The following is a 13366-nucleotide window of genomic DNA, read 5'->3' on the forward strand; positions in this document are numbered from 1 at the left end:
TCTTCATTAGCATACTGGGTATTTTCTATAGCATAAAACTCTGGCAAATCTCATTGTCTCAGCAGCTGTATGACCTTAAATACCTCCCCACCATACAACAGAGGCAAAGCTAATGTAAGTTTTTCTAAATTCCAAATTTGGAAATACAAAGAATTATTACAGAAGCTATCATTAAAACCAGAAACATTTTGCTTCATTCTTCAAATGCAACAGAGATGAAGAAACAAAGATATAGCCCCAGAGACCTACAGGGTTAATAAACTTTCCATGCCATGGTAGTAAAATATCACCAGAACTAAATGTGATAGCACTTGCAGGGGATTTACAAACTGGAGTTCAGAGAAATCACAAGGTAAACCCAGAGGTATTAACAATACCAGGAGTATTTAGGAGAGAAGACAGGAAGTACCACATGTAGTCTGCATGTGCAATTAACAAAAATGTATCTGTGGTATCACAAATTACTTGGTCTCTGATTAATTTTTTCTTTGCACAGGACATGAATACCATTTCATTTAAATACTGTTTCACATTTTGACTTTGAGTATATAAATTGTCTCTAAATGTGTGCAAATCTAATTGGAAGTGCATGCAGGCAGAGACAGAGCAATCACCATACTGAAATTGCCAAGTAAACCAGTGAGGCTCAGTGTTTTAGCAAACAAAATCACAAAACTGTACAAATCAAATGCACTATGCTGGGACAATTGTAATTATCGAAGGAAGCATGAGTGCAGTAGTTCACTTCCACCACTAGTGAGGAGTGACCCTCTACCACCAGCTCTAATTTTTCCTCAAGACAAAAATAGTATTCCAAAGTTGCAAAGTAACTTTTAGAAATAAGTTCAAATCAAAATTCTCAGTGAGGAAACTGAAATACTGTTTCAAGGAAGCAGATTGGTCACTGAAATTTAGAAATCAGCTTCAGTTTGCAGGTTCTGGAGGTTGTGCTTCTAGAGATTATTCGGTTTCTGATTTTAAAAATATGAAAAGGAGTTTAGAGAAATCTAACATTTTTTTTACTCCATCAAAAAGGACATATGAATTCCCACAAAGAGATGAAACCAGTGTAGTCTCTTAATTCACACTCTTAATTTTTGATCCCTTGCCAGTGACTGCCCAATACTGCTTAGTTAGAGTAATGAGATAGCAAGAGGTAGATAATCCTTTGAGGCTGATAGGCATATCAACCTATAGAACAGAATCTTTCAAAAAAAATCACAGACAAAAACTGGCCTATGGCACAGAAGACAAACTCCTAAATCCTTTGAATAAAGTTTGTGCTGCAGGAATGAAAATGCTCAGACCTTGCTCACAGAGTTTTAGCACTTTATGGTGAGGAACTGTAAAAGCTCCACAAGCTGAACTACAATGGAGTGCTGACAGGACCTTGGTGACTGCAGTATGCACAGTTGTGAGTGCCTCTTACCTGATACAAAGTGCCATCCTGTGAGCAGACTTGCGAAGATGAGCAGTTCTGACACCGAAACTGCGGAGGAGATGATTTTCTGATCAGATAAGAGGCATCCACAGCTGGACATACACATTTACCATTTATTGATTTTTTAAAAAAAGTTTAAACGTAAAGGTTACAATCAATTTACTCATTTTAAAACAGGAAGGAATTGTTTAATGAATAAATGGATATTTTTCCCTTTTCTTGTCTATCTCATGTAAGGTCCACAGCTATGCAGTAAAAGCTCAGAGATGAAGACAATGGATTCACTTGATCTTCATTCAGAAGCATATTGTTAATTAATTACCATTGCAACTTCATTGAGGAGAACAAAATCATAGAAGCCTAGATATTACTGGATTTATTACCAGCAAAATTAATTTTTTTAGACGTGCTAATCATCTTTGACTTCAGGGGAGTGATTTAAAGCTACATGAAAGAGAAGATGAACACATACCTGGCTATGCTGTATGTATATAAATACGCTTACAAACTTAAGCAGGAGATGTGAACTCTTGCATTCACTAAATGTTAAAAACTACAGATCTGAGATTTTTGAAAATTTTTAGTGCAAATTTTTTTTTAGCAAGATTATAGTTACTGTTGCCTCTAATTTCATGCAATAGGCAAGGGCTGCAGGATGAAATGCCATGAAAAAATTCCATTACCACTGAAATTGTTGCCTCAACACTTCTAATAGGACAGCCAATGCTAACAAAAATACAACATGGCAAACCAAACAGACATCCACTGGTTTCAAGGCAGTATTGGAAAAAACTCTAGTTAAAATTCTCTTGGGGGTTTCAGCAATCACCAAATTTCAGCGCAATATTACTTTCAAATTTATCAAATACTTGCCTATATACAATGATCTCCCTAATTCCTATCAAAATCTATCCTTCCCCCTCCAGCTTCAGATTAAGGTAAAACTTTAGGAGACTTGTGAATTGTTAACTTTACAATGTGTTATTTCTCCATGTTTTCTGTCCATGCCCCAGCACTTATTATTCTAAGCACTAGGAAGCTTTAAACAAAAAAAGAATAGAAGAAGTTTGGAATTTTCTCCATATCAGTACATTAAGGTATATTAAATGCTAGTAATGACAGACAAACTTGCATGTGCTACAAAGACCAATCAACAGGCACACACAAACAAATGCATAAAAGAAAGAGAAGAAAAGGGGATATGACTTCTAATAAAAAAATATACAAGGCAATACAAAACCAAACTGACTATAATTTCTGAAAAAAAAGTCTTTTAAAAAATTTAAATACTGCAATTCTAATTTATACATATGCAGCAAGGAAAACCCATCTGGCTGTTATCTGAATGTTATTGCTATATTGCATATCCAAAAAGAATAGATGCAGTATTAACAGAAACATTAACAGAAACAATTAGATTTCACTAGTAATTTTTTCTGCGTCACTTTCAGTTTATTGACTGAACAAAACAGGTTCTTACTGAAGAACTGTTGGATGCAGATTCCCCCACTATTATAACTCAAAAGGTCACCAAAAGCAAATTTGCTGAAGAACAAGGGCTTGGGTTTCCACTTACTTGACTTAAAACTCTGAGCAGAACTTACATGTACACATCATACATCCACTATTCTGAACTTTCAGAATCTACACAATATATGTGCTGAAGGGTTTCACCCATAGGGTTTTACATAAGAAATTCAGAAAACATGCAGAAGGCATTTTTAAATAGGGGTTTTTTGAAGGGTCATAGATTATATTTGGGCCTAAGATGTGAAAGCATGTATAGTGTCTATAATAAATACACCAAAACATCATTTATCAATAATGTAACAGCATTTACGTTTTCGCCTCTTAGTCTCCATCTTGTCATATAGATGAATTCCATAGTGTGATCCTTCCCCATGATTTCTCCGTTGCATAGTACATCCAGCTTAAAATACAACAGAACAAACAGTAAGACAAAGGGATGCAGAAATTTAATGTCTAAAGGAACTGCTAAGTGAATCTCCAGAGTTAATCCTTCCACTCCTATCATTATATAATGATACCATCAGACATGTATATCAAAGCTGGATGAAGACAGCATGCTGACAATATGTTATTTTGTACCCTGGTATTCACTTTTGTGTTTTTATTTGGAGTGTGGACAGAAGGAAGTCTGCTACCGAGGTATGAAATCACCAGTAGACAAACATTCCCTATATTTAGCTACACTACACAGTATCCATTTGAAGAGAAAGCCTTGTGCAGTATTTTGAAGGCCACCTTGCTATGTCAGTACTCTTTCAAACCCAAAGATATAAACCAGAAGTATAGTAATTTTCATTTAAAAAATAGATTGTAAAGAAACTTTAAAAAATCAGTTTAAAAATAACCAAGAAATTACAAGGAAAATGCGCTTCAAAGTACACAGACATTCCTTAACTGAAAGCAAAATACAGAGAAAAGCAATGATCTCAGCATGAAAAATGCCTACTTTAAACTGTATTATAGCATCTTACTGCTGCCTGCCACTGCAGATGTTTGACAGTATTTTCATTACTAGACCTATAATATTTTCTGTGTTTCAGAAAAAAAAAGGCAAAATTTCCAAGTCAGCAGATTCTTTGTAACACAAGGCATTAAGGACAGATTGAAAACCAAATGACACCAAAAAGGCTGATCAGCATGTCATGACACCATGACAAACTCCTGTGCATCGTTATAACCTGTGCACCAAACCTAACCCTGCCCTACTCCTGACAAAGCTGGGAGGCTGCTGCTGGTGCTAAACACAGCCTGCCCTGCATGGAGCCTTTGGCTCCTGTACAACAACAGGCTGCAGAAATAGTCTGGGCTTCAGTCTAAATTCCTGTATCCTTGGAAAGAGGGAAAACGGGTTCAAACATGATTAAATTTCACAGAAATATATTATATTGCAGGGAAATAAAAATAAAAACATCTTTCTTTCAAATGTACCTCATAGGAACTTGGAAGTTTTAATTTTAAGCTGAGAAACTTTTTGATAGTTCCCACGGTTACTCGAGTAGAACAGCGGATAAATTTCTTCATTAAGCCCTAAAGCAACAAATCAGAATAAACATGTCAGAAATTTAAAAATTTAAAAAACATGTGAGCAATCTTTAGTGCAGGAGCACCTAACTGATAGTCTTTTCAACCAGTAACCAATTCTCTTCTAATTCATAACGACACCATAGGTTCATTTTTGCTCGCTTGTTTTCAAAATTTAAAAGATGACAAACACCTTCATTTGACCCATCTCTGGTTCTTAAGATATTTCTAAAAGATATAGAAGGGAGGAAAGAAAAAAACCAAAGCCCAGCCACCACCAAACCCATCAAAACCCCCAGAAGAATTTAAATAATCAGTGTGTTTGTGTTAGTAACACTGGGGGTCAAAGAAATATTGCATTTCTTAGAAGTGGTAAGAACCTCCAAAGTTATACATGTAACATAACACTTAGAAAATACAAGTAGCTTCATTAGAAAAGTTCTTAAATATATTTTTCATTTTATTATTCTATTTGTAATTTAATAAAACATTGTAAAAACCTAAGGTGATTCCTAAAAACTTTCTTGTAGACTAAGTATGCTAGGTAATCCCCTTCAGGAATAGAAACCCAATATCCCTAATTCTTAAAACACCAATTGGCAGGTATTACTCCACACATTTTGCAGACTGAAGTGATCGCCCCAAGGCCACAGACAACGCATCAGGGTCAGAATCAGGTTTACAGCTCAGAAGATCTGGATCCCAGTCATTCAGGGCACCACATATTTGATAAGCAGGTTCATTCTGGCATGTTAATCCTCAAGGTACGAGGCAGCTCACCTTCAGCTAGCTTTATAAATACCTCTGTGGTGTGCTGTAATCTGTTGTGTAGTGCAGTTACATACCATAAAGGCTGTAGGCTGCAAAACTATAATCCACACACAAACAAAAATTCCACTGTCACAGATGGCTTTCTGTATAGAACTGTATTTTTCATAAAATTCCAAAGATGCACTGAAATGCCTCAAAGGAAAGGACTAAATAAGCGTGAAGTGGGAACAGGTCACTACAATCAGGTTTATTTTTAATGGTTATAAAATGATTTGGTTCCTATAAGATGCTATTTTGTCATCAATAAGAACAGCACAGCTTGTTTGCTACTCACTTTGACAACATTATCTCCTGACTGCCCATTGTTGCGTAAACAGTCAAGGCAGATTGCAATCTGTGGGTCACTCCTGTGATAGTCTTTGTCTTCTTCATTCTCATCACACTCCTCATCTGCTTTGGGTTTATCAGCTTTTGGACTTTCATCTGTGAAATATGAAGATCGTATTATTAAAGTATAAAGTAATTAAGAATCATATATATAAGGAAATAAGTTTTAACTCAGTGCATTCTTAAACTGACCGACTTAAACATCTCTGGAAACAAATTTTCATGGCTGAAATTTTAATGCAATATGCAAACAACAGATTTCTATGGAACAGAAAATTGTTAGTTGATGGACTTTATTGGGTATGGCTGTCTACTTCTGATATGTTCAATAATTAAAACCCTGCAACTCTGCATGCATCACAATCACTCAGACATATGAACCTACTGTATAGTGTGGCAGTTCAGTGACAAAAATAATGTTTTTAAATAAAAAATAGAATTACTAATACCAACACTTATATTTCGAAGTAACATAGCCAATCAACTCATATTAACTGTCACAATAATCCAGTGAAGATAAGTGCCTGTAATGCAATCACAAGGCAAACTAAACTTTAGACTTCATCCACTTTTGACCAGATCTAAATAGGTCACTGTAAGAACTCCAGAAGGATTTTACAACTAAATAGCCATATATTTACTTACTCCCTTTTAAAAAGAAAAAATATAAGAAAAGAGGAAAGGTCTGTGTATTTTTTAGCAGAGCTTATACAAACTACTATTATATATACAAATAATAGCAAAGAAAATTTTATCGTCTTTCACAATGCTGTTAACATGTTCTATTGGTTCCTGGTTAAAATTCTAACTCTTTGGAAAAGTACCATCTTGTATGGTTTAGAAAGGTTTAGCAAAGTTGAGCACTCAAATACTAAGACTGGCAAGTACATTTAGATAAGGCTGCAATGTATGTAAATAATAACCATAACATGGAGTAAGGTTTACAGATTTAGTGTACAGTATATAATAATCTTATTGTACACATTTAGCTTTCTTTTCTGTATCCCCAACTTACTTACTTTGATTTAAAACAAAGGCTGCTCTCTATTGGAATAAAACATTATCACAATTAACTTGAATAAGCTGCTTTCATGTTTTTTAAAAAACCTTTCAGATCAAGTTCTGCTAGTTTCCTACACTTACCAGATTCTAAAGAAATTTAGAAGAGTTCAGATGAGAAAATGGAATGTAAACTTTAATAAACACCAAGCCATGACCAAATTTCTTGACAGAGTAATTAGTTGCCTTTGCTCAATTTCCATATTCAAGAAGAGTTTTAAGCTGTATTCATTACTTTTCTCTCTTAGAATTTTTAAGCTTTCACTAATTATGCAAGATTTATCCCCAAGTCCCTATTAGCTATTGACGCATTTAGTTGAATGTGTATCATATACACATTTTATTCCTATCATCTTCCATGAGCAGGATTTACAGTATCAAACTGCAGATATTTTTTCTTTTTTTCTGAAAGTCCAGGAAGCAAACTTTATCAATTGAGCAGGTGCAGTCTACCGGTCACAAGCATTTGTTCCCTTCAGGCTGGACAGTAGCACTGAATATTTTCTCTCTGTACCATAGCATTTTGTCATTCATCAATTCTTTCTGGCAACCACTCTCCTACAGGAGTCACCAATGGCTGAGATCTGCTTTATTGTTTGGGTTTTTTTCCTTCTGATATGTGAAAATTTTAAGTCCTGGGATTTTTTAACAGCACTTAGATGCTTAGGTTAGGAACTGTGCTGCAACCTGTGGCACAGGACATAACTGACAGACTCTTAAACTACAGTGACAATCTGATTGCAGGGCCTGGTATTGACAACTGAAACAGTCTCTTCTAAATGAAACTATTCTCAGCAAATAATTACTTCCCAGGCAAGATTCTAAATGCTTGTTTGTGGCAGAAAATAGCTTAATTTGTATCAATGAGTTGTAATGACTTTCAAATACTTTGCAGACAAAGTTCCGTAGCCCCAGGATACAGTCACTAACGGAGTTGGATACATCTGTAGCTACTCACAAGTAAAATCTGTGAGTTAGTGCTTTCCTCTCATTCACAAAAAAAGCAACCCAAGCTCTCACTACACTTACTAACTCATCTCTATTGGATTTATCATTAAATTAGTAGAGGAAGGTAAGAACCAGAAGAGTAAATTGGTCAAAAGTAAGTCACATTATACAAATTTGCAAATTATCTGTTGATTCTTTCTACATATATAGCAGAAGGTAATTTTCTAAACAGTCAAGAAATGTCTCTATCTCACAAAAATATTTTCTGAGTATTTTTTAAAACTGAACAGGTATAAACTACATAGAATACCGTAGTAAACTAATATAATTTCATCTAAACTGTTCTGCAATTCATAATTTATTTATATAATAGAGAAAATAACATTGTCCCTCACAATGGATGCCTAGTCCAAGTCAACAAAACTTGTGAAAAAGAAAATTAAATGTTACGAAGTTGAAAAGAAGATATTATAATGAAATGAATGCAGAAGAATATAAGATGTTTACTTGACAGTTACCCTTTACTGAAAATAGCTATTTTTTTAACTTAACAGAGTCTTTCACAAGTTCTTTAAAATCAAATCAAATAGGCTATGGTATTAAAAACTTGATGTCAAATTAAAGGGGCATAAAACCATCTGGTCTAGTTCTCTCTTAGCACCTCAGTACTGAGTTTCAAAGTTCATGGGTCAACTGCAAAAAATGAAACAAAACAAAGCAAAAAAACAAAGCAAAAAGCCCACCAAAAAAGCATTATGGGATCTATAGAAAACAATTATTTGGCATGTGTGGAAAACTGTTTTACTGCTTGTCATAACTAATTCTTGACAACCTCCTACTTAACAGATGGTGAAATTTGGTAACAGAAAGTAATTTGTAAAAACTCTGTGAAAAATCCTGTCTTGCTCTATTAAGAAAATTAAGAATTCAGCTGGACAATTGTGAGAGTGTTGCAAGTGAGAGCCTAGGATAATGCAAATGAAATAATGGTAAAACAGCTACAGTTTGTTAACAAACTGGTTGATAGATAAGCAGTAGTATGTGAAGGCCCATATATTTGCACAGATTCACTACAAGTTTCTGTAGTATCTTTGAATTCAGGAAAAACAAAATGTACTTGTGTCAGTGAAGAAACTGGTCTTAATAAACAGTGTTACTTAACACACAGATGAAAGGGAAAAAATCATCACCTTGTCCATTTTCTTGAGGTTTGTTTTTCTTCCAAAATTCAATCTCTCGCTGCAGTTCCTCTAGTTAACATCAAAGAACAGCAATGTGAATTTTCAAATCAATACCAGGTATAAAATTAGAAAGAGCCATATTGCCCCCACCAACCCAAACAGTTCCCAAAACCAAATGAGAAACTTACGTTCTCGAAGTCCAGGCACCAACTTAAATATAATTTCCTCTAAGGTGTTATCCAGCCTTTCAGAGGGAAAAAATACATTTCACATTAAATGGATACTAGCATTTTAAGTCTTTTTACAAAAGCTTTTGAATAACAAGTTGCATTTTTTTTAGTAAATAATGAATCCTATCCTGTCAAAGTCAACTGATTTTAGTTTGGGAGACAACATGCATTAAAGCTTATCTCAACCATATCCTAAATGGATTTATCATAGAAATAATGAAGGAATTACTTTTTTAACATATAAAGATAAGAATGAAGCGAAAGATAAAAACATTATACTCTAAAATTTTTATTTCTGAATTTGTATTACACGCAAACAGCAGTGTTACTAGAAGGAACAGACTGGAAAAGTAGTATCCAATTTTAAGGTCCAGCTCATGAGTAGTAAGCATGAAAATGATAAACTTCATTATCATACTAGGTGTTGAAGTGCTTTGGTAATAAGCCTGTTACAAAACCTGAACAGACTATTTCCTACTTACCATACCACAGCAAAGCAGTTTTGGCAGGATAGAGAAGACCACAGAGCACCCATGCTGCTCTGACTTGATAGTTCTCAGTACCCAGCACAGTTAATTTGAACTATTTAAATCTGCCATGTGTTGTACACCAGAAGAGAGTACATTGCACAGGCATGTCCTCTGATACCCTGATATTAGTGCCAAAACTAGTTATCACAGTCCCTTCCAGTGTACACACTGCAGTTACTCTTGTTGCTGAAGCTAAAATACTTTTTCCTTTTCTCTGAATTTCACCAAATCTTCTATCCATTTAGTTTATCAACTGCTTTCAAGTTCTACTTCCTCTCCTGATCTCTCATCCTTCAGTTTCCTCTGGCTTTCACTTTCCTTTTCCTTCCTCTTCTTTGCCCTTTATGTTCTCCTCAACAGAAACTCCCATTGCCCACAGCCTAAACAAAAAGTCATGACAAAATAAAATACTAAGTAATACAGAGAAATTAAGTATCTTGACATTCAGTCAGAATCTGCCATATTTTAAATTGCCTTATTTTTTCATCCCAAAAACAATATATTTCTTTATATACATATTTGCAAATATATGTGTGTACATGGTATTAATAATACACTATAGGCCTGCTAAAAAAACATAGCTGTTCTGTCATTTGTTCACCAACAGTTGCAAAGCAGGAGTAAGAATGAATGTTTTTATTGTTGAGGAATGTCTACAATCAATATAAATTGATAACAATAATCTTAAAATAAATACATGAGTATTCAAGGTTCTCCTTACAGAATTGCACTTTACAATTAGACCCATTACCCAACCATCAAGTTCTGAGACCAGATCCCTGTGGCATCCATCAGTAGATTCAGTCATACCATAGAAATATTCATGTTTCAGCTACAACCACAACCCATTTTGCTTCTTTTTAAGGGGATAACAACAACAAAAGTTCAGCAAGTGAAACATCCCTCCCATAAAAAAGAGAGAGCACTTTCTCACAGATAAGAAGGAAATTAAAATGGTAGGATGTCTGAGTGCTGGCTTTCTGATAGATACAAGGTAGGTCTACCTTCCCAGGTGGTGTCACTTGCCTTCTCTGTCAGTATCTGAGGGAACTACATGGTGCTTCTTTCTGTGAGGTTCCCACAGTAGAGCACTGGGAACTTGGGAGCATGCCTTAGAAAAGGAATTCATTTCACACTGTAAGAAAGCTCCAACCTTCATAATTTGCTCATTAAAAGAAATGAAATGAAATAAGGACTTCAAAAGAGAACACTACTACCTTAATTAAAAATCCCTCTGTTCTTGAGGATGGTTTAATACACGCTGGTTTTCTTTCATTTATTTTTGAAAATTCCCATTTAGCACATTCTAATTTACTTTGAATGGCTCAAAACAAAAGTCACTGGTAATGCTAAGATAGCAAAAAAAATCCAGCATATTTTGTAAATTTACAATGCTAGAAGCAAGAAGTGGCTTCCCACTCTAGTCAATACTTAATTTTTCTCCAAAAACTAAACAAAAAACACTTCTTTCTTTACAGAGGATAAATAGTAATCAATCCTCTGACAGGGAGCAGGAAAAAAAAGTCCAATCTGATCTTTAAATGCAGGGAAACATGAAATTATTACAAGATTCTCAATTTCAGATGCATCTTTCAGTGCTCCCATAATCCACACATGTAAGCAGTCTGACATAAAGATTTGTACTTTTGTGTCTCACATCAAACTCACTCCAAAATGAAACTACTTGAAAAAGGTGGTCTCAGTCATTTACTATGGTACTTCCTTTTAATGCTGAAAAATGAACATTGATATTTCAGAGATACCTCTTTCCATTCCCATATCTTCCAACCAGAACACATAGAAAAAAGAACCAAGCATTTCTGCCAGCTTAGTATAGCTCATTTTTTTAACTCTTCTATAATACTGAATGAGTTACAAGATCAACACTCTCTGATAATTACCAGCAAATGTGAACCAAACTAAGACTATTGCTCAGGAAAACTTGAATGCACAGGAGTATGCCAGCAAGAGAAAAAAGAAGTCTGCCCTCATGGCATTATCAACACAGACCTGACTGAGTGCTGATGATGCAGAATTCTGCTAAATTAGTAAAAGGAATTCTTAAAATTTAACACTCTTCCTACATTTTCATTTTAGAGCTCAATGTTGAATTTCAGACTTAGTCTTGTAGTTACAAGAGACCCTAAGTGCTGCCAACTAAGAGATACATCTAAAAAGCCCACATAGTTATGAAGTTACTCAGAACTGAGTTTAGAAGAAGTTTATAAAGCTTATCTGAGAGATCTTAGTTAAAACTCCTAAGTGGTGTTCAACACAATTTCTCAGAAAATGACTGCATTCTTTAGCAATGATGGGGCTGATCTCCACGGTCAGAGTGTAACTCTTGTATTAAGTTATGCAGGCAGCATCCAGGAAAGATAATTCGATTGCATGGCTCATGTGCTCTTCTGATTATTAGTTTGGCAAATGTTTAAAGCTGGTTCATAAAATACAACCAGGAAACTACTAACTATATGCAGTTTCTTGGCAAAGCGACCAAATGACTCTAAAAGGAATTGCAGGAAATAATTGCAGAGAAAATAGCTCTTCCCACATTTCTGGCTTGTGCTCTCAACTTTCCTCACCCATCTATAATTTCCTGCTCAAAGGACAATACTTGTTTGCTAAACATCTATTATATGTTTCAGAAAATGCATTTTTCATCTCATATGAAGTGGTCCTATGAGAATAAAAGAAGTATTTCAAATGCTTTTGTTTTCAGCTTATTATTAGCCTACAGCATATTCTGTTATGACTCACACAGCACCTCAGAAACCAACAGGAAATCAGAAAAATAATCTACATGAACCTGCTCAGCCCCACCCTCCCAAAAATATTCAGATGACAAAGTCTTAGGCCAATAACACCCTTTACAGTTGCTGAATTGAATCTCTTACAGTTATGCTCTTGGTACATAACTGGGAATGGTTGTGCACACATGGATCAGCAAAAATCAATGCAATATATGACAAATTGTAACAAAACCAATGACATCAGAAAATTATACCAAGCCTTGTAAATTCCAGATGTAAATTTATATTTTTACATTAATGTAAGAATAAGTCCTTCTAAGTTCACAACAGTATTACAAAACAATAATACTGGGGGATGGGGCGGAGGTAGTGTTGGGAGTGAGGGCACAGAGAGCCTTCATCACTCCAAGAAAACATGAAGTTCTTCCAGTTATGATGACATTTGCAAACTTTTCTATCTTATTGGATGTCTATCATCTTTGTTCCAACATGGCACCACTAAAAGTGAATCCAGAATTTAATAATTTTTTTAAAAAGGTGTGTTAATATTAAAAACGCAAAAAAGGGTATTTTTAATGTAAAAACTTATTTTTATGAGTGTCTTTTCATTAATTTTACAGCAGATTTCAATTCAGATTGGTGGACTTATACCTTGAAAAACATTGCTTTTAACATGATTCATTTTCTATATGCTGCTCTAAAAATAAAAATTTGCCATGAGGTTTGGAATGCCCTAAATAATTTCAAAAAACAACCCTCTAGAATTTAACTTCATGTAAAGAATAAAAGGTATCTGGTTCATTTATTTGTTTAATAGAGATATTTTTTTAACTTGTACAATAGAAGCACTATTTCTGTGTCTTTCCCTTATGTTTCCTCCTTTTACTATATCTGAAAAATTCAATTTAGACTGTAGTGGGAGCTGAGAAAATGACAACCTACATGGCTTAGAAGAGTTCATATGTGCATTATAAAAATAAGCAAAACAATTATTGCCCTTTTAGGATAAAAACAA

At 34.6% G+C, this 13366-nt stretch overlaps 1 protein-coding gene across 5 annotated transcripts in view; it reads right to left on the reverse strand.

Moving 5' to 3' along the window:
• PCGF5 (polycomb group ring finger 5) overlaps positions 1 to 13366 on the reverse strand; it is a 100006-nt gene that overhangs the window by 10024 nt on the left and 76616 nt on the right. For 4 of the 5 annotated variants that reach the window (XM_064716116.1, XM_064716117.1, XM_064716115.1 and 1 more), the window contains 6 exons: positions 9027 to 9082; positions 8848 to 8907; positions 5598 to 5746; positions 4400 to 4498; positions 3282 to 3371; positions 1430 to 1489 (listed from right to left, as the gene is read on the reverse strand). In XM_064716116.1, the coding sequence (XP_064572186.1) occupies positions 1430 to 1489; positions 3282 to 3371; positions 4400 to 4498; positions 5598 to 5746; positions 8848 to 8907; positions 9027 to 9082 (514 nt within the window). The remainder of the gene's footprint in view (positions 1 to 1429; positions 1490 to 3281; positions 3372 to 4399; positions 4499 to 5597; positions 5747 to 8847; positions 8908 to 9026; positions 9083 to 13366) is intronic. The other variant, XM_064716120.1, reaches the window with a different exon arrangement.

Source organism: Zonotrichia leucophrys, chromosome 6, assembly GCF_028769735.1.
Source record: "Zonotrichia leucophrys gambelii isolate GWCS_2022_RI chromosome 6, RI_Zleu_2.0, whole genome shotgun sequence".
Taxonomy (NCBI): Eukaryota; Metazoa; Chordata; class Aves; order Passeriformes; family Passerellidae; genus Zonotrichia; species Zonotrichia leucophrys.